Below are 21,892 nucleotides of genomic sequence, written 5' to 3'. Positions count from 1 at the left end.
AAACCCAGCACAGTTCTAGACTCATCAGAATCTCTGTGACGCCCCCTTCTGTTCAGATTCGCCCAGTTTCATTTCATGAGAAATGAAACTCACCCTCAGTATATAAAGCCCAGCCCATCGCCCAAGCTCATCAGTAGCTACTACTACAGCAAGAGATGGGACTATGTGAGTATCACTGTTCCTTTCACAATACTGATTTACTTTCACTTATATGCTTTTATTACAGAACCACAGCAAATGTTGATTTCGGTTTTCATCTTATCTTTCAGTGACGTTTGTTGCACTCGGAGGAGGAGCAGGTATGACTTTGTACAGACTTTCTGGATCAACCGTTTTTACTTTTCCCACTGATTCTAACAGGTTTATCACAAAAAAAAGAAGACAAAAAAACATTTACACGCAAAAATGAAATCATGCATTATCCATTTTAAAGTGGCCTGAGAAAGTAGCACACTATAATTAACAACAAAGGTCCCTCTGCTGTGTTGTTCATGTGCAGTGGTTGGTGTGGTCGGGGCTCCTTTTGTTCTGGGAGCCATAGGTTTCACCACAGCTGGGATCGCAGCAGGATCCTATGCTGCCGGCATGATGTCAGCTGCTGCAGTGGCTAACGGAGGCGCAGTGGCAGCAGGAAGCGCAGTGGCTGTTTTGCAGGCATTTGGTAAACATCGTTACTTGATTTTAAAAATTTATTTGAATCTTGTGGTTTTAACTGTTGTATCTTAATGGTCATTTCGCATTATTGTTTTTTTTAGCTTTGGGCTAAGTGTTAGGTAGAATATAATGACTGTGTAGTCTATAGTAAGGTTGGTGTTTTTAGCTTGAGGACAAGCCTCAGCTTCTCCGTAGCTCCATGTCCTGATGTAAAACGTATACTCGTGCTGTAGGTGCAGCTGGTCTGTCAGGAGCTGCCACTGCAGCTGCAGCCAGCGCTGGAGCAGGCGTCGGAGGAACTCTGCTTGGACTGGCTGCACTTATCTGAAAATCATGAAGGACACGTTAAACATTTTTTTTTTTACAAATTTTGCCAATTAGGAATGCAATTGTAAATTACACCAGTTAATTTCCTAATCAGCACTTTTGTCATCTCAGAAAACTGAAATGTTATAATAAATCTGTCTGTTAAACATACTGGTTCAGTGTGTCTTCTGTAAATATTTACATTCCTCAAAAGGTACTGGGTGAGTAAATTATTAACTTGTGGGCCATAAAACCAAAACACTGAGCTGAAAGATGCTATAAATCTCGTACAGCTGTGAGGAAGGAGATTATCAGCTGTTGTATTATAACTGTGATTGACACCTTTTCCTTCACACACAGTCACCTCAACCATTGTTATAGTAATATTATTGAATGCTGCTTTGCAGTAACAGGCTTTTCAAATTGAAGCTAAAAATGAATGCAACGATGGTGGCGTCTGTCTATGATGGTGATGGGTGAGTCAACTCAAAAGAATGAGGTTGGAGGGTCATTTTCAGGCCTTTTATGATTACACGTTGCATTCAACACTTGTCATCACATGGGTGTGGCATGGAACTAACAGTGGTGTCATAGAAGCATTTATAATATGTCATATGTCATAAAAAGTCATAGTATTTGTTAGAAAAATTCACCCGAGACCGATGTAAAAATCATCAAACGGGACATTTATTCTTGCAAGAAGGAGACAGGGTTGAACACATACAGAATATGAGTCAAAGGTTTGTCTCTGAGTCTCTGGCATTTATACAGGAGAAACAGGCCAGTGCGCTGGCACAGAGTATAGTATAGAACAGGAGTCACTAATAGGCTAATGGTCTTCATTATACTGTTAGCTGTTTGGTGTCTGTCTTCCCCTGCTGTCAGGAATCATTATTTTAGCCACCGTCAACTCTTATCTTCACTCTTGATTTTTCTTCTAATTCTTGACTGTGTGAGTAAGACATTGAAACTTATTTCACCTCTGCAACAAAATGAATAATAAACACTTTTTAGTGTTGAAAATGACAGGAAAGAGAACCTTTTGAATGTAGTCACCTTTACTTCACATCTTGAAACAGAAAAACTTGATTGCATAACAGTCCACAACTCTCATTTAGCCCAGACTTTCAGATTCCACATCTGTGCATGTGAGGTCTGACAGTACCAATAACAACACACCTGAATGACAACATAAGACACACAGGCAGGCAACAACCAGCTAGACACTGAACCTTTGGCACTTTAGGGACAAGTAGCAGACATGCAAATTGCACATGATGCATGCTAATAAATTATATATATATATATATTATATTTATATATACATATAAATATATATGTTCAAACATTAGTGTCTTCAAGAAGAAATATTAAATAAATAGGAAGTAAATATTCAAATACCAAGTTGTAATGTTAAAAGACATTCATATACATTGATCAAACAACCACATGTACAACATATACCAACAACATGCAGGATTGATGGAAAACATCCAGCAATAGTGAGGAAGAAGGCACCGGTTTTACAAACTCTTAAACACACAGACAAGCAGTAAAGTGATACAATTATAAATCCAAATCGAGTTTCTGCACAAAATGATTGAGCATCTTCAAACTGGCGCATTAAGGATGCAATTCCTCTATAGTAAAAATAGCCTTAAGTCACTTGATGTTTCTTCAGTAACCTGGCATCTAAAGAAATAGTGTTTACAATTTGTAGACCATTTCCAGGACCGTTTTTCATGGTTTTAAACACAGTTATAACATCCTTAGTTGCTAAGGGGCTCCTCTGCCTTTGAACATTTATGTCCAGGGTACTTGGGTGCTGAAGAAGTCTCTTTGTCATTAATTTCTCTCTTGGTAACTCTCTGAGCTATCCCATAGGGCACGTGGCACGCTACTGTCCCCATTTCTGCTGCCCCCTCAATGTGAAACATCTGGTCGTCAAAGAAAATGTGCGGCCTGATCTTCTCAAGCATGGGGCCCTTTGGTGCCCCTGCCAGAAAGAGAGCCTCGTCGATCTCCAGACCCCATGAGCGCAGAGTTTTTAGGGCTCTGGTACCAGAGCTGGCTGCGCTGCGAGCTGTCACCAAGTAGGTCCGGATGGGGCAGTCCATGCGCTGGCCTTTGCCATAAAATTTCTTCTGTAGCTTTCCTAAAGACTCCAGGAAACCTTTCAACGGCCCCTGCAGAAAGAAGAAGGTATAGAGTAAGCACACAGCCTCCATTTGGTAGTTTCTACATTTATATGTGGCTCATTACGCAGTCAAATCTACACAATTGTTAGATTCTGGGCCAAAAGGCAAAGTTCATAACACACTGTGCTCTGTATGCAGAGTTTGCCAGCTGCTTTATAGTAACTTGGGACTTACTTTCATTGTATTGGCTGTCATTCATATTGGTATAATAACATTGTTATTACCAAGTTGGTTCCTGAGATCTGGAAATGTGGTGAGATCATTAACAGAAGTCAGACGGGGCAAGAAATAAGCTGTCGGGCCTAAGAAAACGCAAATGATAAAATTAGGAACCAAGTTTAAAGACCAAATGCCTTATTTATGTTGACCTCATGTACTTACTCATGCACAATGTTTTCCTGATGAATTAGGGATTGTTGCCGACTTTTCAGGTGCGCTCACTTTGAGTTTTACTTCTAGTTGAGGTTCTTTTGATAATCATCTGACTGCTTGTTTCTTGCTCTGTTGGATTTCTGTCCTGTTTGTCGTTCCCTGTCTATTCAAGGGTGAATGTATTACATGCACTACATGTTCAATAGAAGTGTGACACGGATAATTCATTTGTCACTATGTGTATACTGTACATGGTCCAGAAGCTTGTTCTCGTGTGCCTTCTCGTGCTCAAAGAACTTGTCCAGTCCATGGGCCTTGTAAATGCGCTCAGACTCATCAGAAAAGAGGACGGCATCGCCATCAAAGGCGACACGCAGCTGAGTTTCCGACACTTCCGCCATCTTCTCTGGGGTGAACATAGTGGCTGCTGCTATTCCTAAATGTTTGGTGGAGAAAAACGTGTGTATAAATTAATCTTACATAGCATGTAGCAGAGACACTAACTTCTGCCTCTTTAGTGTAGTGTCACAGCTTCTAAGTAATATACCTTCTTCCAGAGCTTCCCGAACCTTGACTGGATCAGCTGACAGGTAAAGGTTAGTGTGGTAGGCCTTCAAGTAGCCTATGGGACTGTTCCCCCCTGTCATACAGAAGCGCTCAATGAACAACTCTGCAGAGGGGAAGAATTAAGAGATCAGTGAACAGCTGATGGGCATACAATTGAAGATAGGCGAGAGTCGACTGATCACAATGGTGTGAAAGAATCGGGGACATGACGACCTATTTTTACATAACTGATTATTGTCAACGTCAAATACTGATTGCTGGTGGTGTGTGGCTTTAGAAGGCAGAGCAGAGGAAATGAAGAGCAAACCCGGAGTGACATGAAAGGAAAGCGCTTGAGATTTTTCTGCCAGGCGACCCCTTAAACTGAGAGGGAGTCTGTCCACACTCAGGGATTCACAAAAGGACAATGATGCCCACCCACTCAATTCTAATTTTGTGAATTTGTTAAATTCCTTTTGTTAATGTATTATTTGTGGGCATTCCTTGGAACTCAGTTAATTGTAAGTAACAGTCTTTTCAAACCCTCTGTCTTGCGATGAGCTGTGCGATAAAGAAACCCATCGTGAGGCTCTGTCCGTCATCAAAACACAGGTTCCTCTAACATGCAGCTGCGAGTCCTGAGCTCCTCTACTGCAGCAGAATGTGTGGCAGCAAACCTACACATTCACCAGACATTAACTTTCCTTTTAACTATAAACGTCCATCTCATACATTCCTCAATGTTCATACTCACTCAGAAACTCTTTAGCAAAAGTGTTTCCCAAACGCACTCACGCACTCAGCCTGAGCCGCAAATGTATCAACGCTAATTTAACAGCTTGTCCTGGACTAAGCGACACAATGTTATCACAGACGCAGATTACAGTAGGTGCTCATTTACCAACATACGAATGGTAACAATTACATTGCTATAGCTTTAAATCCATGATCCCACCGCAGAAACAAAGAGAAATCTGTACCACCCATTAGAGGTTTATGGGTCTTCCGACTAGAAAGTCCAAAGAATGCTCCTAAAATCCTAAAAAACATTATCAGAGGTAAAGATTATAAAACCTAATTCAGAATATCTTTGGACAGAGCCAAGCTAGTTGTTTCTCTCTGTGCTAAGATAACCGTATGCTGGCTCCAGGTTCATATTTAATGTACAGACATGAGTGGTATCAATTTTCTCATCTTACTCATGGAAAGAAAAGCAAATAAGCATTTCAAAATGTTGAACTACAGCCTTAAATCTGTCATTTCATGGATGTCCTGTGAAAACCACAGATATGTCAGCCCTGTGTTGAGTTTCATGACAAGGCATTTTTCAGATAATCTTTAGCTTGAAAAGTACAAAAAAAACATATAAGACCTCTTGATCCTTTAGTTTATTTGAGTAATTAAAAATACCCAAATATTGATGACACGAGTGCGTTTTTATCATTCATGTGCACGAGTAACTCACGGTGATGATTGATGGTATTGATGAGTCTTAGGCCGACGTATGCGTGGTTGTTGGTCATGAGCACAACATCAAAGAGCTCCTCGCTCTCGGGGTAAAGCTCCCTCAGTCGCATGTTCACAGCCTCCAGAGCCTGGCAACACAACAAAACACAAAAACCAGCTGTAAAAGAAAAAAGATCATGCTATATCACAGCAGCGGGGATGGATTTGAGTGTGAGTGGGTTGGTGTTTTATGCTTATTACTCATTCACCGCCTCCAGAGACACGACCTAACACATAACACTGACACCAAGGAATCCCTCTGCATTGGGTTCGATATAGAGTGTATGTGTTTGTTTCTCTGACCTTCACGAAGGAGAAGGCGGGTCCGGGGCTGAAGGGCAGCATTTCATGCTCCACCTGATACTTGATGTACTCCTCCATGCCTTGCTGCTCGTAGATGTGCTGCTCCTTCTCCATGTTGAAGAGGACTCGTGCAGACACGCCGATGGTGATGGCATTCTCCGGCTTGGGCTGGAGGATGAGAGTTAAAGAACATTTCATTTATACCCAGATTTGACTTGTTCTTCACAAACACATTTGCTTTATTTGAATAACAGTGTTTGTTATCCAATCAGGTTCAGAGTTGTAACTTGTCTGCCTGTTACTCCTCTGCCTGTTCATAGTCTGAGCAGTAACATAAGAATATTGAAAACGGTTCTCGGCATTAAGGAATTATTTAATAAAGTCCTTATTGCCAACAGTGGGTAAACTGAGTGAGCTGATGTGACAGAATAGAGGCAACAGTGTGATATGAAATACTTTCCACTGGACGACTCTGATAGTGGAGGCCCACATGCCAGGCTGGCTGACACATGTTAACTCTTTGGAGGCTGGGACGACAACACAAAATATAGCACACTGTGTACATATGCTTGAACTGTTTGGTCATATTTTGACTGATAACCACGACAGATTTTGAGATTTTTCTCGTTTTACATTCTAATTGGTTATGAGTGGGCTGAACTTGAAATAGACATTACGGTAATGTCAGTTACAGATATAAAGACAAGACAAATCTATGAAAGCTAAGATATGTCAGCCTGAAACGTGGGGGGGAAATATGTATGGGATGAAAACTTACTACAGCTTGATGAGTATTAAACCAAAAGTTAATGTCACATCCTGCAAGTTCCTGGAAGCTGTAGTAGTTGTGTCTGTTTCTGTATTTTGGTGTATTTTCTCTGGGGAAGAAATCCAAATGAGTCAATAGCCTTCACGGAGAACCGTGCACCTGATCTGAAACAAGAGCCCTGTGTGCTGTATCCACTGTATCCTGTTTCACCCAACTACATTTACACCTAACTTTCTTTCACTGAGGCTTCAAATGCAACACTTGCTAGTAAACCATGGTATTAACCCTCCTGCTGTTACCAAGGCTAGACTTTGCTCAAGTTCAGAGGCCAGATCAGTCATGGCCAGTGTGAAATAGGCAGCCTCGAAGCAGTGAAGTGTGGCAGTAAGAGCAACACAATTCTGCTCCAAAAGCCATAACAACAAGTTGAATTTGACTTCACAGTTCACATCTGCTATGTGCAACGAGCGTCCTCTTTGCTGTCACCAACTCTGACACGTCACATAGGAATGGAAACTCATAGGAACTGCTCCTGTGAGTGGATGCTGCATTCGGAAGGCTGTACTCACTGGTTTAGGTTTTCTGGTGGGGGTGGAGGGCTTCAACACCGTCCTTGCGTCTTCCCATTGGGCTCGGTTGCCGCTGCTGGTCAAGTCCTGTCCACTGCCGGTCAGAGACTTGTTTAGACTCATCTTACCGCTTGGGCTCACCACTCTCCTGTCTCCCTCAGATCCACACTGAGTTACAGCTCTGATAGCTCTCTTATCTCGTCTCTCTCTCTCTCTCTCTTTGGCAGGAGTTCCCATCAAAGTCCTTACTCACTCTTGCATATTCACAATTTGAATTCCGTCCTGGTGCACTCAGGAGATGAGATCACTCCGACTGCAGCCGCAGAGGCTTGGCCAAATGCTCTTAAAGAAGGGAGGAAGAGAAAGAGTGAGATGTCGCAGAATAAAAGAGAGGTGGGCAGAGATTAATGTTCCCTCTTATCTAGCGTCATGCTAGATATTCCTTGTTCAGCCCTTCTGTGCTTGGCTTTTTCTGCCTTCTCCCGGTACTCACACACACTGATGACTTCAAGCCACAATGCATCCTCCCCCTTTTTAACGCTTTCAGGGTCTAACCTCCTGGAGCAGCAGCAGAGCATGTGATGTATGTGACAACATGGTTGATGCACCCTATTGGACAAATCAGGCCGGCATGTCAGAACGCTGCTGTGTCATGATGCTTGTAATGCATTCATGCTTCAGTTCTCCTAAGAGAGAGTTGGAGTTGGGTGTCCTAGAACATAGAAGCAAAGCTGTTTTCTCATACAATGCATCAATAGATCATTTAAAGTGAAGGTGTTTTTTAATTATTTTATAATGTTGCATTGTGTCCCATGTGCTCTGAGCTTCCAATAGCACACTGCTGTTTCATATTCCTGCTCAGCAGTGTGGGAAATGGAGTTCATCCTGGGTCATTTGCTTCCCCCTGTGCATCAAATGATTTATTTATTTATTCTCTTCCCTTCCCATGTAAAACACTGCAGGATCTTTCCATCGATCGAATGACGGAGCAGCAGTCCCAGTTGCCAGGCAACGGCCAGGGAGTCAGACTGGCTGGGACGTCCACATCTTGGATCTGATTGGCTGCGGGGACACCAGACTGTATATATAGCCCTCCAGATATGGCAGTAATCAGAAACAGACCGGTGATGCAGGGAACAAAGATGAAAGGTTTGTCTTTGAAGAGCATAGACGTAGAATAAATGATGTTAGATTGTACGAGAACAAAAAGGTAATTTACCGACTATGACGATACTGAACAGACATTCATGCAGGGACTCAAGGAACAAACGATCAATTAACACCTGATGGGCGCATACAGCCATTCTCTCTATATACCTGTCAGCATTACAGAGGTAGTAAATGCTGACTGTTGACATCAAGGCTATGCTTTGCTGACACCATTAGTGACCAACAGTCATTTTCAAAAAGGTGTTTCATTTTTTTCACTATTTTCAGTGTAGATATAGGGTTGCTTCCACTTTACTTTCCAGGTATTCATCAAGAATGAATCAAATTAAAAACCAGCAGAGGTCCATCACACCTATCTGTCCAATACTTCTAGAGGCAGCGCGCATGAAACTGACTGCAGTTGCAATTGTGCCCATGTTACCATCGGGATAATGTGTTTGGGACCACACACTCTCCTCCGGGCTCTCCAGAGACCAGACTCAAAGAGCTTTTATCGATTGACAGAGGACAGCTGAGGGATCGTGTGTCTTTTATTGTGTGGAACCTGAGGATCTACAATCTGTTTGCTCTATTAAGTATTTGTATTTTAATCATACATGTTTGACATAATTAGGAATTAACAATGCACACTGTCTCAACACTTATTTGTGTAACAAAGAGCACAGAACAACCCTGTGATCTATAGATGGAACACTATATCCCAGTTGAGTCTCTCAGCAGTGTGACGGTACTGACAGCTAAAGCAGTCATTTCTTGCATTACATGATCACAGCCACTAGAGCGCAGTAGAGGATAAACCTCTCAGCCCTGCAGCGTGGTCCTGAATACTTCACCGCTTCATTCATTGCACTGGGCGTTGCAGACAAAGGACGTGAAAGAGATACTCTGCGAGTACGAGAGAGGAAGTTGATCTGAAAAGAGCAGTTTTTGTTGCTTGAAACGCTTTCAATTTGGGATTGTAGCTGCGTAGTGACTATACTCCTCTCTAGAGTGTGTATGTGGTAGTTAATATCCATTATTATGGGCTAAAACATATTATTTTACTTGAATAAACCTTGTATTTTCAAAGAAAGACAAACATCCCGTTTTATTAAGGGAAGTTTGGTAAAGTTTGACAAAATAAAGCTTCAATAGTCTTTACATTTGTCTACAAAGAGCCTCTGAAACAGCAAAAGAAAACTGCACGAATAACATGATTTTAATCTGTTTCATAGAGGAATAAAAACATCACATTCTGCTGCATATGTGGTACATCAATTATATATTTACTCTTGCTGTGGCAAAACTGTGAGCCCTAGTTGCTCTCTGCTTTTGTGTCTCTGCTTTCTAGTCTGGGGCTCTGAGGGGGTTAACAGGACATGGAGACAGTTGGGCCGCACCCACTGAGCTAATTTAAATAAAGCCGGCATTTGGCGCGAGGCTCAGTGGAGCCAGCCTTTCTTCATACCGGCTGTAACACCACCCCCATGCACCCTGGAGTGGCGGGAAATGCTGGAGAGAAAGAGGCACAGAGGTAGTAGTGAGAGAGAGAGAGAGAGGGAGGGAGAGAGGGAGAGAGAGGGGGACGGGTACTGCACTGGCCGGTTTTGCACACCTCTGGTCTGCAGTCGTTGGGTTACCCTGGATGCATGTCAGACACAAACAAAATGTACCTTGAGGGAGAAAAAAAGGACAGTGAGAAATAAAAGAGGAAGAAAAAGCAACACGCCTCCTTCTCTGTTTTGGCGCGAGACAGATACTGCTCTCTCTCTCTCTCAGTGGTAGGCTGTGGGTGGAGACAAAGGCAGGCATGATTGGAGTGGGCCAGAACAAAGAGGGCAACAGCCCCCCCCCCCCCCCCCCCCCCCCACACACACACACACACACACCACTTGTTATCAGCCCCCACCCTTAACACACAGCCCGAGGGCTTGAGGCAAGGCAGATGACTATTATAACCTTAATCAGTCCTTCAAAGCAACCACTCAGGCATGTTTGCCACCACCAGATTCTTTGTTCTAACCAGGGTTCTACTTAGTTTTGGCTTGAACCCTTTCCATGTATAAAACTCACAGCCACACACGGATGATTTTACCAGACACAAGTAGAGGCCCCTTTCTTGCCAAGTTAAGAGCTGGCGATCATCCACCACCACGGTAGAGGACCCATATGAAGGTCATTTGTTGAAGCCGCATCCCAGGGCCTTTAACAGCAGCCACACCGCACTTTAAGTGACATCATTGGATTTGTTCTTATTGGCTTTCAGTGAGGCAACCGTCTAGATTCACCCCAACCCCCCTAGATCTGTAGTGTAAGTAAGTAAGTGGCTGGCAGCTGACTAAGCACCAGCATCTTTTTGTCTGGCAAAATCCACCCATCAGAGAGCAAAAGGAGCAGAGCAGCAGTTCTTCTCACTTCCTGCCTCCAATGGGCACAACACAAAAACAGGAAGTCTGTGCTGCCTGTGTGTTTCCTAGGCATTATAACAGAGCCTCTCTCTCTTTCTCACACACACACACAGGCCTATAGTGGGGAAGAGGAAAGCAGGGCACTGATTATTACATAAGCTCCACAGTGGCGGTCACTCAGGCCCTGACTACAACAGCAGTCACATTCAGACGCAGGCTGAAAAGAAGGAATTGTAACCATGCAAGACGGACAGAGGCGTCCATGCACTATACATTCACCATCAGATAAGAGACAATGTGATAACACACTGCATGTGTATGTGTGCGTGTGGGGGGAATCTGCATTTTAGCATTCAAATGTATATCCATTTAAATACACTATCGTCTCACACTGCAGCAATTGGTCAATAAATTGGCTTCTGATGGGGGTGGGAGGAGAGGGGGAGACAAAGAGCACTAGCACTAAAGTGAAGATCTAGAGGGGGGTTGCAGTCACAGTGGGGCCACTATGAGGTCTGCAGGGGGTTAAAGGGGAATTGGGGGAGGGGTTAAGCCCCTCTCTGAGTAGCTTGGGGGGGGGGTAGAAGGAGGCGGGGGTTGGTGGTGATGGCACTCAATGGAGCTAAATTCAAAAGATGCAGTAAGTGTCTCAACTTCAACTGAAGCAACCTTATACCGCAGAGCTAAACAATGGAACATCTGCTGGCTGACAACGCTGTGGCTCTGATTTAAACCCCCCCCCCCCCCCAACATATTTCTGAGATCATAGATACTTGGCTCATTGCCTTTGGCAGTCTGACTAGATTGCTCCACTTTATTTTGAAAGCATCAAATAGTTTTTAAATGTGGGAAGGTGACTGTATTCAAAAGCAGTTTGGGGAACATGTCAGATTCTACATCAAATAGTGCATCTACTTGTATCCCAGTTTTACAGGTTATGTGTTGGCACATTTACACATCGTATCTTGGTTTCAGAGACCCGGATCGGCCTTTCTCACACTTTTGAGAAACTTACAAGCTGGGGTACCAAGATGCAGTGGCACATAAACATCTTATCCATGTAATCGCTGTCTGCCATGCGTGCTGGGGCATTTATAACCTGAGTTGCAGAGAAAAAACAAAACAATTTGACCATGAACAATGCAATGAGGATCTACATGCTGAAACAAAGGTGCCACCGTAAACAGAACATTGACATAGTATCATTATCGTTATAAGGTTAATGAAGCCTGATTAATGTTAACTCATTTAGGTATAAATAGTGCTAATATACTCATTCAAACACTACAACAGTCAAACATACACCCAAAGGACCATAATGGAAATAAGCTCTTGGGCTTTATTGTGTTTTATCCTTCAGAAAAAAATCTATTCAATATGGCCAATGTGTAAGCTAACCCTTTTTTAATTTACACAACAAACAGACATGGAGAAACATAATTCATTTGGGGTTGTGTTTGTCTCCACCTGAACAATGTAAGTCAAATGTTTATTCTCATTTTAGCTCTTTTTTGGTATTCGCCAGCTCCTGAGTGAAATACCTGGCTATTTAGCTGTGTAATGCTCCACTGTGTTCACCAGCTAGTTGATACCTTTGTCTGTCTGCAGTCTGGTGCTGGGAAAGTAGTGGGAAACTGGTGCTTGGGGCGACCGTGGCTCACTGGGTTAAGAGGGTTGTGCTGGGACGTGTCACGTGTCGAAGTGTACCTGAGCAATACACTGAACCCCAAGCTCCCCCTGGGCGCCTGTCCTTGGCAGCCCACTGCTCCCTATATACAGGGATGGGTCAAATGCAGAGACAAATTTCCCCCTTAAAGGGATCAATATAGTATAATAAAATATAAAAAAATTTAAAAAGTAGGTTTTAGAGATTTTTTAGCTCAAAACAGATGCTGATGAAAGCGGGTAGAGTGAACCAAAACAATGAGCTAAAAGATGCTAACATACTCTGCAGAGCGGAGGAGAAGTGCAGAGTTGGTTGCTAGTTGATTATTCTCTGGAGGGTTTGTCACTAAAAACGACCCTTTTCACATAACACACAGTCATCTGATCGATTATTTAGCTCAAAATATGGTTTAGAGCAGCTTTGAGAATACTTTTTTTCTTGTTTTCATTGCTGGTGACATAATGAAGAAGCCAAACTCAACGGAGAGCTGGAGCAAGTCCAGAAAACCTAAAACCCAAGGGGCTTTATCCTTTATAGAAATGACAAACAGCACAGAGTCAGGTGATCAGATCAGAAATATGGACAATTAATCATGCATTTAGGCTTGTAAATGGTTTCACATCATATCCCCAATATGAAAAATAATAATGATAATATTGATCAGAGCCAACACCAAGATACTCATTGGGAACATAATGCCAGTTTTAGTGACTCACTCACTAGCCATGTCACCCTCACCCATTCAGTGTTTGTGTATGTGTTGGAAGGGGGGGTGATGAGTGAGGTTGCCTGGGTGAGGGCAGCACAGCTGTCACTGTTGAGCCCCCCCCCCCTCTCTCCTTGTGCTTATCCATTAACCAGCGCCATGGTTACATCGCCACAGCTAATGCTCCCTCTTATGTCTCCAGTGGCCAAAGACCCTATAGAAACAGATTACTCGTGTTTGTGTCTCTTACACATAACTTGTGAGGCTTTTTTCTCTTGTCTCCCATCCTAATTGCCTACTTTAGTAACATTGACCCATTTGCAGTGTTGGCTATGCGTTTGTTTGTTTACCCATCAACTGTTGGACTGTCCATCCTCAGCGTGACTGTGTCATAAATCCAGCCACTGACAGCTCACACAGTGTGATGGGTTGAAGACCTTTTGATGGGTTCATTATAATCAGAGCTGTGGTGTGTCTGGGCCCAGATGGCAGCAGTGTTTACACTAACGGGATTAGGATTAGCTCCAGATTAGACAGGCGGGTTGAAAGGCCTGCTCCGCTGACACGATATGGCCGCCTAGCCCCACGCTAACTCTGCTGAATTTGTCTCAGATGCTACTAACCCACAACAGACAAGATAGCTGTCTGCTGAGGGGGGTAAGGAAGGTAGGAACTACTAGGAAAAATACCAAAACATGTGGCCACACAACAGGTGCTGCACAGGAGCTCCCAACACTTTGCGTGATTATTTGGCTTTAAGGGGGTTTAATTGTTGTCCTGGCTGAGGTTTAAAGCAAAACTCTGGTTTGACACCAGTCAGCTGTTGTCAGATGTATCCACAGAGAGAGGAACATATACAGCATGTTCCAACTGAATCATCACTGTTACGTAACATAGGCCTTAGGATAGGGAGGGTGAGCAACAGAGAGAGAGAGAGAGAGAGAGAGGAACTGAGCACAGACGACTGACCTAGATCAGTAAATGGTGGAGATAAGTACCTGTGTTGGGGGGGCAAGAACCAGCAGACTGGGTCTGAGGGGGATTGTCAGGGAACAAGGGGTGTAGCGAGAAAGATAGGGACGCAAGAAGACAGCAGGAAAGGGAGATAAACAGGAAAGCAGGGAGTCAAAGAATGTGATTTCTTGCAGCATAATCATTCTTTCGGTGGTCGGCTCATAGCCTCATTGGGATCAGACGGACAGAAGCCGCCACAGCCTCGGCTGAGTCCCAGTGACACAACCAGGCTGGAATGTGGGTCAGTAGGCTGGAGGACTAAGACCAGGGAAAGTTTCCTGCAATCAGTTGTGTGTGTGTGTGTGTGTGTGTGTGTGTGTGTGTGTGTGTGTGTGTGTGTGTGTGTGTGTGTGTGTGTGTGTGTGTGTGTGTGTGTGTGTGTGTGTGCCCTCACAAGCATGGTGCATCTGTTTGTGCCTCTTCCTGCTTGTGTTTCCCACATCTTCCTTGACCGTCAGCCACTTGAAAAATAGAATAAGGGGAAGGATGTGTGTTGAGTAAGAAAAAGGGATAACAGTGAGTCCGGTTCCCCTCTCTCCAGCCGACTACGATTCCCATGGAGCATTCAACCATCCCAAATCTCTGAACCAAGCCTCCTATTGGAAGACGGTTCAATTCAACTGCAGATCATTCTCACACAGAAGACCATAAGGTTATCCTAACATAAACCTATATCTCCTCCTCTCTATTGTACATCCTATATTCAGCCACATGTACCGTAGGTCAGAGATAAGCAGCCAGTTCAACCATGCTGTTAGAATCACAAACCAGTGCAGTTTGCTCATGGTCTGTTTCCTCCTCTGCCCCACTGTGTAAACACGCAGTGTCTACATGCTATACAAACCAGGCCAGTCAGAACACAACCAGTTTACATGGTGGAAATGTTGCTCAATGTGTGTTTGCAGAGGTAAGAGATTCATCAGAGTGACAGCGATGGGGTTTTAAAAGTTGCGAAAGTTTATCCTCCCACTTTCCACGAACACAGATGCACTTTATATGTTGCTCAATTAGAAGAAAGTTTATGGTTATATGTAGTTATCGCACTCCTTTTTCAGATTCACACTCGTTTGACCTAGATAGTGGTTGAGGAGCAAGACATGTTGGTGCGACGAGTATAACCGGTTGTGTTTCTTGTCAGGGAGACCTGCTAAAGATAAGACATGCTCTTGTGCTTTTGTGTTTTTGTGACAATGTTTACAAGGTTGAGTCATTGTTCTGAGGTGATGCAGTTATATGCCAAAGGTTACACATGCAAAGAACATACTAAATACACTCACTCTTTCGGTGAAATGTGTCGGTAACCACACACATGCTCAAAAATAAAATGAAAGATTAATGAAATTGCTTTTTACATAAGACAAATATGTGTGTGTGTGTGTGAGGAGGATGTATAAATCGGAGAGAGGCTGCTCTCCATCCAGCCAAATCATCAATTCTCCACAGTCCCACCCTGATCGCACACATCACACACTCTTCTGTCTGACCACCAGTAAAGGCTGTCACGTTCTGTCTTGTACCCTGGGAATATGTAGACCTCTATGACGCAGCCATGAACGGATCTCCTCTTACATCCGCCTGATATTGAATAAAGGGGACGGCAACAGGCTGCAGCTGTTTGGGACTAAAAGGCTTATTTTACTGCGGAAAAGAAATGTAGCCGGCAGATGTGAGAGAATAAAACACATGTGGTCAAAGAGGACACAGTCACAGTTTGAGCATGTGTGTGAAAGTGATCACATCTGCACTTCAGAAGTCACGGCTCAGTGTGGGCGTCGCATGGATTTGAGAGCAGAAAGTCTGGTCTGGCAAGTTAACCGTCAAAGCAGAGTAGAACAGAGATGAGCATCCCACTGGAAAAAGAGATCCTCTTACCTCATTATTTCCTTCAGGGAAAACCCACTTTTTTCAAACATATCAGCATCATAATCACTGAGTGCTTATGCTGTTAATTTAGCACACATGCAGCTGCTGTTTCCGAGCTCCTATCAATGTGGGGGTTTTCCTCTTTAAACTGGATTAACTGTTGAATGTTGGGTTTTTTGAAGATATATACTTTGCATGTTGGTGTTGGATAGCTGCATTGCCCAGAAATGAACCATTAACTGCGCTAGCAGCACATCTCTTGGAGAAATGCTTTGAACCTTGACAGTTATTAAATTAATAATTGATTTTCTACTCTTGTGTTGCATCACTTCAGAAGGTAACAGGAAACGAATCAAACGGGCCGCTCCGATCTGGTCCAAGACCTGATATCTGCTTTCACTTCCTGATATACCGTTTGCTGTGACTAGACCTCATCACCCTTTCACTTAGTTTGCATTCCCGTATATGTCGGTTGAGTGAGTTTATCGAGGAAATAGGAGTACTTCAAGGCACTAAGTTTTGCACAAGTATTAGTTATTTCTTAATTAAATGTCAAAGCAAAGTCAAGCAAAGAGTTTCAATTATCTATTCGATAGGGTCATTTATCTCCCTCTACTGAGCCTCCTGAGACTTAACACTGATTTTGTAAAGGAAATATTGAACTGTGGCAGAATAGTGCCCTCAGGGCCGAAAATGGGACCCAGAGTGAACCCAGGGAGGTGGAACACCACGCTATTCCTGCCAGTGAGGTGTTGAGACGGTTGGAGTTCAGGGTGTGCCTGGCTCGTCTGTCAGGCTGTACTTGAATGAAATGGTTGCTTTGAACCTAATATCCAGATGACTGGCAGTCAAACCTGAGTCACCCAGTCTTGCAGAGACGCGTCTGAGAGGTCATCGACAGGGCAGCAGCATCTCACAGGAACATTGGTCATTGCATCAAACTTTGCCTTTTTTCAGTCCAATAAAGTTTTGTTAAACTTGTGGGTGTGCTCTCCATTTTGAACTCCATTGATTACCCGCACCCAAACTACCTGTCTGCAAATCATATACGCCAGTGTCGGGATCTTAGCCACCGCAGGGTTACGAATCCTACAGGGACTATGAACTGAAAATCTGTCGTCAGATTAGAGTCTCAGGTTACTGAACTAAGCATCTGCTGCTAAACACAACTGTTCATCTATCAGAAATCAAGAAAAAAAAAAACTCTTTACTACAACCCTCAGCTCTACTCTACTTACACAAGTAGAGAACAACAGATGCAGGAATCTGACTGGCCCACAACACCCCCCCCCCCCCTAATTATATGGACCACAAAGCAATAGAGTAATGCCAAAGTGTAGTAAAAGGCTTGTCACATAACAGGTGCAAGCCATATGACAGTGGACAAGAGGTGAATGTCATCCAACAATGAAGAACGTAGAAAGATTTTCACTTTTTCCATTTTACAGCCACTTACGATGAAGCAGCGCTGCATACCTGTGTGAATAACTGCACCACATCCAGGTAGCAGGCAACTCAAACCCCCGTCTCCATCCAAACCACCGGGGACCGTTCTAAAGATACCCGACTGTACCTGTGTGTGAGTGTTGACCTAGTTCAGTGCAGCAGCCACTGCAGAGGGGAGGATCCACAACAGTATCACACACACACACACTCTCCAAGGGCAAGTCTCAAGGACAGGCCGGGTTTCACCTCCTGTGGACCAGCAGCTGGTGCACAAGACGCGTTTACACAACAGATACGGCAAAGTGACACAGCGGGGAGGAAATCCTGCAGGTTACTTCTTGTATGCGGTGCCCTCATTTACAGCTGACTTGTAGAGTTTTTCTGGAGAGGCACTACCACAGCAGCATGTGGTGGATCTTACGTACGATCAGTGTGAGGCCTGATAAATCTACCTTTTGTTACTTCCGCCTCAAACAGAAACTAATAACGCTGTGGTAGCACAGAGCAAATTTTGACGGCACGGTCAAGATGTTATTAATATTACAGAGGAATACGGCAACTTGTGTCTTCGTGCATGTCATTGCATAATATTTTTAATAAAAACAAGATTACAGGTTTGTATGCAAATATGGTATAAAAATTTAATGGCGCTGTCAATGTTAGCATGCGTTCAAAAAAAAACAAAAAAAAAAATGAAACAAATTCAGGAGGAGCATTGAAATCACAAAGTGACATGTGAATATAAAGTACAGCAGTGCTACTTATTTTTTCACCCAGTTTTCCTACTTTCTTAACAAAATAGAGGTTCCTCGATGCCTGGCGGCACGTCATAAAGAGGAGCAAAGCTCGTTGACAACTCTTAGTCTCGTCTCCTTCTCCAGGAGTGGCAAGCTATTATTTACAGAACAATTTGTACATCAAACCACACGGACTCATTCACTCATATGTACACAGTAAGGCATTCACACTTCACTCCATCACAACCTGAAGGCTACATAATCACACTTACAAACTATGAACAACGTTCTTATTTCCCAATCACAGCATACCAAGATATATCTTAGTCATCACTAGAAAATCAATTCCATTACCCCTGTTCAAAACTAAAAATACTGTCCAACGAAAAACAAAAACACAGCACACTAGATGCTCCTCCGTCCCATATCAGGCTCATTGGCCAGCACAGTCAATTTAGAGGAAGCCCACAGCAATATGAATGTATTCCAATGAAGTCCCGGCTATTTACATGAGGCTGTTGTTATATAAAAACTGTAGTTTTCCAAAAAAGTGACAGATAAACTTGAGAGTAAAGTTCCTGAATGTGAATAACGAGGATAGTTTATTTCAAAAGCGTCTCATGAGCGCTTCAGCTCAGCTAATCTGCGGAGGAGCTGCTGCTGTTGGGTTTTGAGGCATTTCTTCTTTTGGAGCTGCCGTTTCTCCCTGGTGTGAAGTTTCGACAGGTACTTCGTCGCGTGGGTCAGGATGGCCACCTTCGGAGTCTTGGCCGACTCCAGGCCGGGGATCTCATCACGTAGGGCAAGGAAACGGGACCGGAGATCGTTCCTCCTCTTCCGTTCAAGCAAGTTGTGGTTGCGCCTGCGGTGAGTGTCCTCTGCGTCTGAGTTTAGGGGACTCTCAGTGGGGGAGCCGGGCTGGGAGACACTAGCCGAAGAGCCCAGCCGCTGACTGGACGATGTGCAGGTACGCTTGCTTGGAGGCTCTTCTGCATACTCCTCTTCCTCGTCGTCATCGTCCTCCTCCTCCTCGTCATCGTCTTCGTCATCATCATCGTCATCATCGTCGTCATCATCACTGTCTGGGGACCGGGCGGCGTAGTTGTGCTGCTGCCGATGGACGGACATGTGGAAGCGTTGGGGGCAGGGGTCAGCCCGGACCGTGACGGTCACCGGTTTTCTGGCGTTCACCAGCCGCACCCGGTTCTGCTTGCTCTCCACGGTGACAACATCGATTTCCTCTTCATCATCTGTGATCACATATGAACAACCCATCAACACACATAAAAAAAACGGTTTTAACAGCGTAATGTTTCTATGCCACCCTTCACTAAATATGTCAAGAGAAAAACTATAAGGAACAGCAAAGCGTGCAAATCCCTACTCCTCCATCTGAGGAGGGCAGAGTAGGAGCTGCTGTGTTAACAGCAGTAGTCATCCATGCCAAAGCTCGCAGGGAATTCAGGCTTTTGTCTTTGAACACTGAGCATTCATTAACAATTTAAATGAGGAGATCTGCTGGCGGGGGGCACTCCCTAATTTGGTTAGTGTGAATGAGTTACTCTCAGGGTCTGTAGCTGAGATCTGAGTGTAGTAGCAATAAATCATCAGGTCACGGTCACCCCGCCCCTCTACCGCACTCTGGTTGTAATGCAGAGTCAGGGGAAGATATTGAGAGGGGGCAAATTCAAGGCAAAGTGACGGGGGCGCGGTTTTTAAAATATTGCTTGGGTAATCTGCGCAAAGCATGTGGCGCATTATCAAAGTGAGAGTAAAAAAAAAATGCAGCTTTAAAGTGACCGACTGTTGTACTTGATAACCTCTCTGCACCACAGACCAGTTAGTCAACAGCAGCCCAGCATTCCAAATTACGCATTGTTAGAGGGCAATATAATCCTGAGGCAGGAGCAGGGTGGGGCAATTTAGAGCATGACTGCTTCCTTACCAGAGGAATCAGAGCGGGACTCGGAGCCAGACGACGCCGGCTTCCTGCAGCCGCTTGTCGGGAAGGTGAAAACAGCCGCGGGGTCGACGCAGTCTGTCGCCGGGGTGGCGAGCGGGCCGCCGGGAGAGACGCACTGCGCTTTGCTGCTCGGTCTCACGGAGACCTGGGCCACCGGGGGGACGACGGCCTGTGCCGCAGCAGTCACTCTCGCGTTGACCTTCTCCAGCTGCTTACTGGCAGAGAAACTACTCCACATGCAGTCCTGGATGATGATGGAGCTGAGGTTGCCGAACAGCTTCCCTGTACCGGGGATGAACTGGCCCTCGCACTCCTCGTCCTGCCCCAGGACTTTGGACAGCCAGTTGAGCTGGTCTCCCGGCGAGAAGAGGAGCGCACCGGCGCTCAGAGTCCGAGTGGGAGACATGGGAGGGGTGGGCAGCAACTCGAACTTTTTCCATATGTCCTCGCTCGGTGCGGTCGACTTGTAAAAATCCTCCTCTCCTTCGAAGTCGTCGAAAAAATAGTGCTGGTAGCAGTCGAACTCCATGTTCACAGTTAATCAAATCCTCTAGAGTTTATTCCCAGAAATGATCAAATGACACCAGCTGCCTCTGAGAAACGTCCTGCACAACCCTGAGGGGGGAACAGCACAGTGATTAGCAATGATCTTTTTAAAGTAGTTGCCAGTATGATCACATTTCAAGTATCCATCTAATGGGCCATTAGGATATCACATCCCTTTAAAAGCATGCCGTCTACAAACGGGACACGTAAATAATTGATTGCATCTTGCGGATGCTCTCTTTAAAAAGGGGTGTACTCAAACTGTCCAGGACCACAAGGTTATTATATAATCTATATAATAATATAAGCGTCAACTATGATTCAGTGCAAGCATTTTTTTGGTTGTTTTAAGTAGGCTACACGATAGATTTTAAGTCTACAGGCTTACAGGACTATCCTGCGTAAAAGTAACGCGCGTGGCTGCATTTCCTGAAATGCAGGCAGCGCTTTGTTCCACAGAACATGTGAACCAGCGAAGAGGAAAAGTAGACCGCTTCACAGTCACAGCGTGGGTTCGCTCTCACAGGCGGCCATTCTCTTTCCTCACTGGAAACTTTCAAAGGCAGACACTAGAATAAAACGACTCACCGGCTCTCTGCAAAAAAAAAAAAAAAATCCCACGACTAAAAATTCAGGGCATTGGAAATCCCTCGGCAGCCAAAGAGCAACGAGCTCACGTGGATCAGAGGGATAAAAGCTGACCCGGGTTGTCGTTGGATACAGCGGCGCGCTGTTTGGACGCAGTCTTTTACTTTTATAGCAGTTTAAAGGGGGGAAACCGGGGGCTCAAACAACAGGCTCAGGGTCCGCCCCACAGTGTGTTACAGAAAGCCACACAGTGCGTTTTTCGCGCCAGTGAGATATCCTGTTATAAGGAGCTAAAAGAGTGCAGGGAGGAGCCTCGGAAATATCTGCAGCGGTAGATCCGGGTAAGCCCCACCGTATGCATGAGAGGCGGGGGGGCGGGGGGGGCGCGCAGCCCCGCCCCGTCTACAACACCAATTATGGTCACAATAACTGACATATTTCACCATCGATATTTGTTGCGCCTTGTAGCAGTAGATGGAGAAAATATGGTTAATTTGCCAGTAATTTCCTTTCATCTGATACATTTATATTCCCTTGTAGCCTCCTTTACGTGACCATTTACACTTCTACATTTAAAAGCACA

The 21,892-nt window shown here is 44.4% G+C and overlaps 3 protein-coding genes across 3 annotated transcripts; 1 reads left to right on the top strand and 2 right to left on the bottom strand.

Moving 5' to 3' along the window:
- The first annotated feature begins 48 nt into the window (after positions 1–48).
- Positions 49–1,131, top strand: LOC142968475 (interferon alpha-inducible protein 27-like protein 2A). The gene is made up of 4 exons (XM_076108344.1): positions 49–165; positions 270–299; positions 500–661; positions 888–1,131. Exons 1-4 carry the CDS (start codon positions 156–158, stop codon positions 980–982), a joined length of 297 nt encoding a protein of 98 aa, XP_075964459.1. The 5' UTR covers positions 49–155; the 3' UTR covers positions 983–1,131.
- Positions 1,132–2,729: 1,598 nt separating this feature from the next.
- On the bottom strand, positions 2,730–7,346 carry LOC142968299 (cytosolic 5'-nucleotidase 1A-like). Its single transcript, XM_076108115.1, has 6 exons — positions 7,224–7,346; positions 5,886–6,053; positions 5,542–5,671; positions 4,078–4,200; positions 3,782–3,966; positions 2,730–3,146 (listed from the first exon to the last, which is right to left on the bottom strand). The coding sequence occupies exons 1-6, from the start codon at positions 7,344–7,346 to the stop codon at positions 2,730–2,732; spliced, it is 1,146 nt and encodes a 381-aa protein (XP_075964230.1).
- A 10,704-nt stretch (positions 7,347–18,050) lies between these two features.
- Positions 18,051–21,587, bottom strand: LOC142968576 (protein L-Myc-1b-like). Its single transcript, XM_076108506.1, has 3 exons — positions 21,310–21,587; positions 20,158–20,790; positions 18,051–19,462 (listed from the first exon to the last, which is right to left on the bottom strand). Exons 2-3 carry the CDS (start codon positions 20,702–20,704, stop codon positions 18,831–18,833), a joined length of 1,179 nt encoding a protein of 392 aa, XP_075964621.1. The 5' UTR covers positions 20,705–20,790; positions 21,310–21,587; the 3' UTR covers positions 18,051–18,830.
- Between the last annotated feature and the right edge of the window lie 305 nt (positions 21,588–21,892).

Source organism: Anarhichas minor, unplaced genomic scaffold (genome assembly GCF_050575085.1).
Source record: "Anarhichas minor isolate MPS153535 unplaced genomic scaffold, ASM5057508v1 ptg000040l, whole genome shotgun sequence".
Lineage (NCBI taxonomy): Eukaryota > Metazoa > Chordata > Actinopteri > Perciformes > Anarhichadidae > Anarhichas > Anarhichas minor.
The sequence above is the reverse complement of the archived record's forward strand: the minus strand, read 5'-3'. Positions and strand labels throughout refer to the sequence as shown.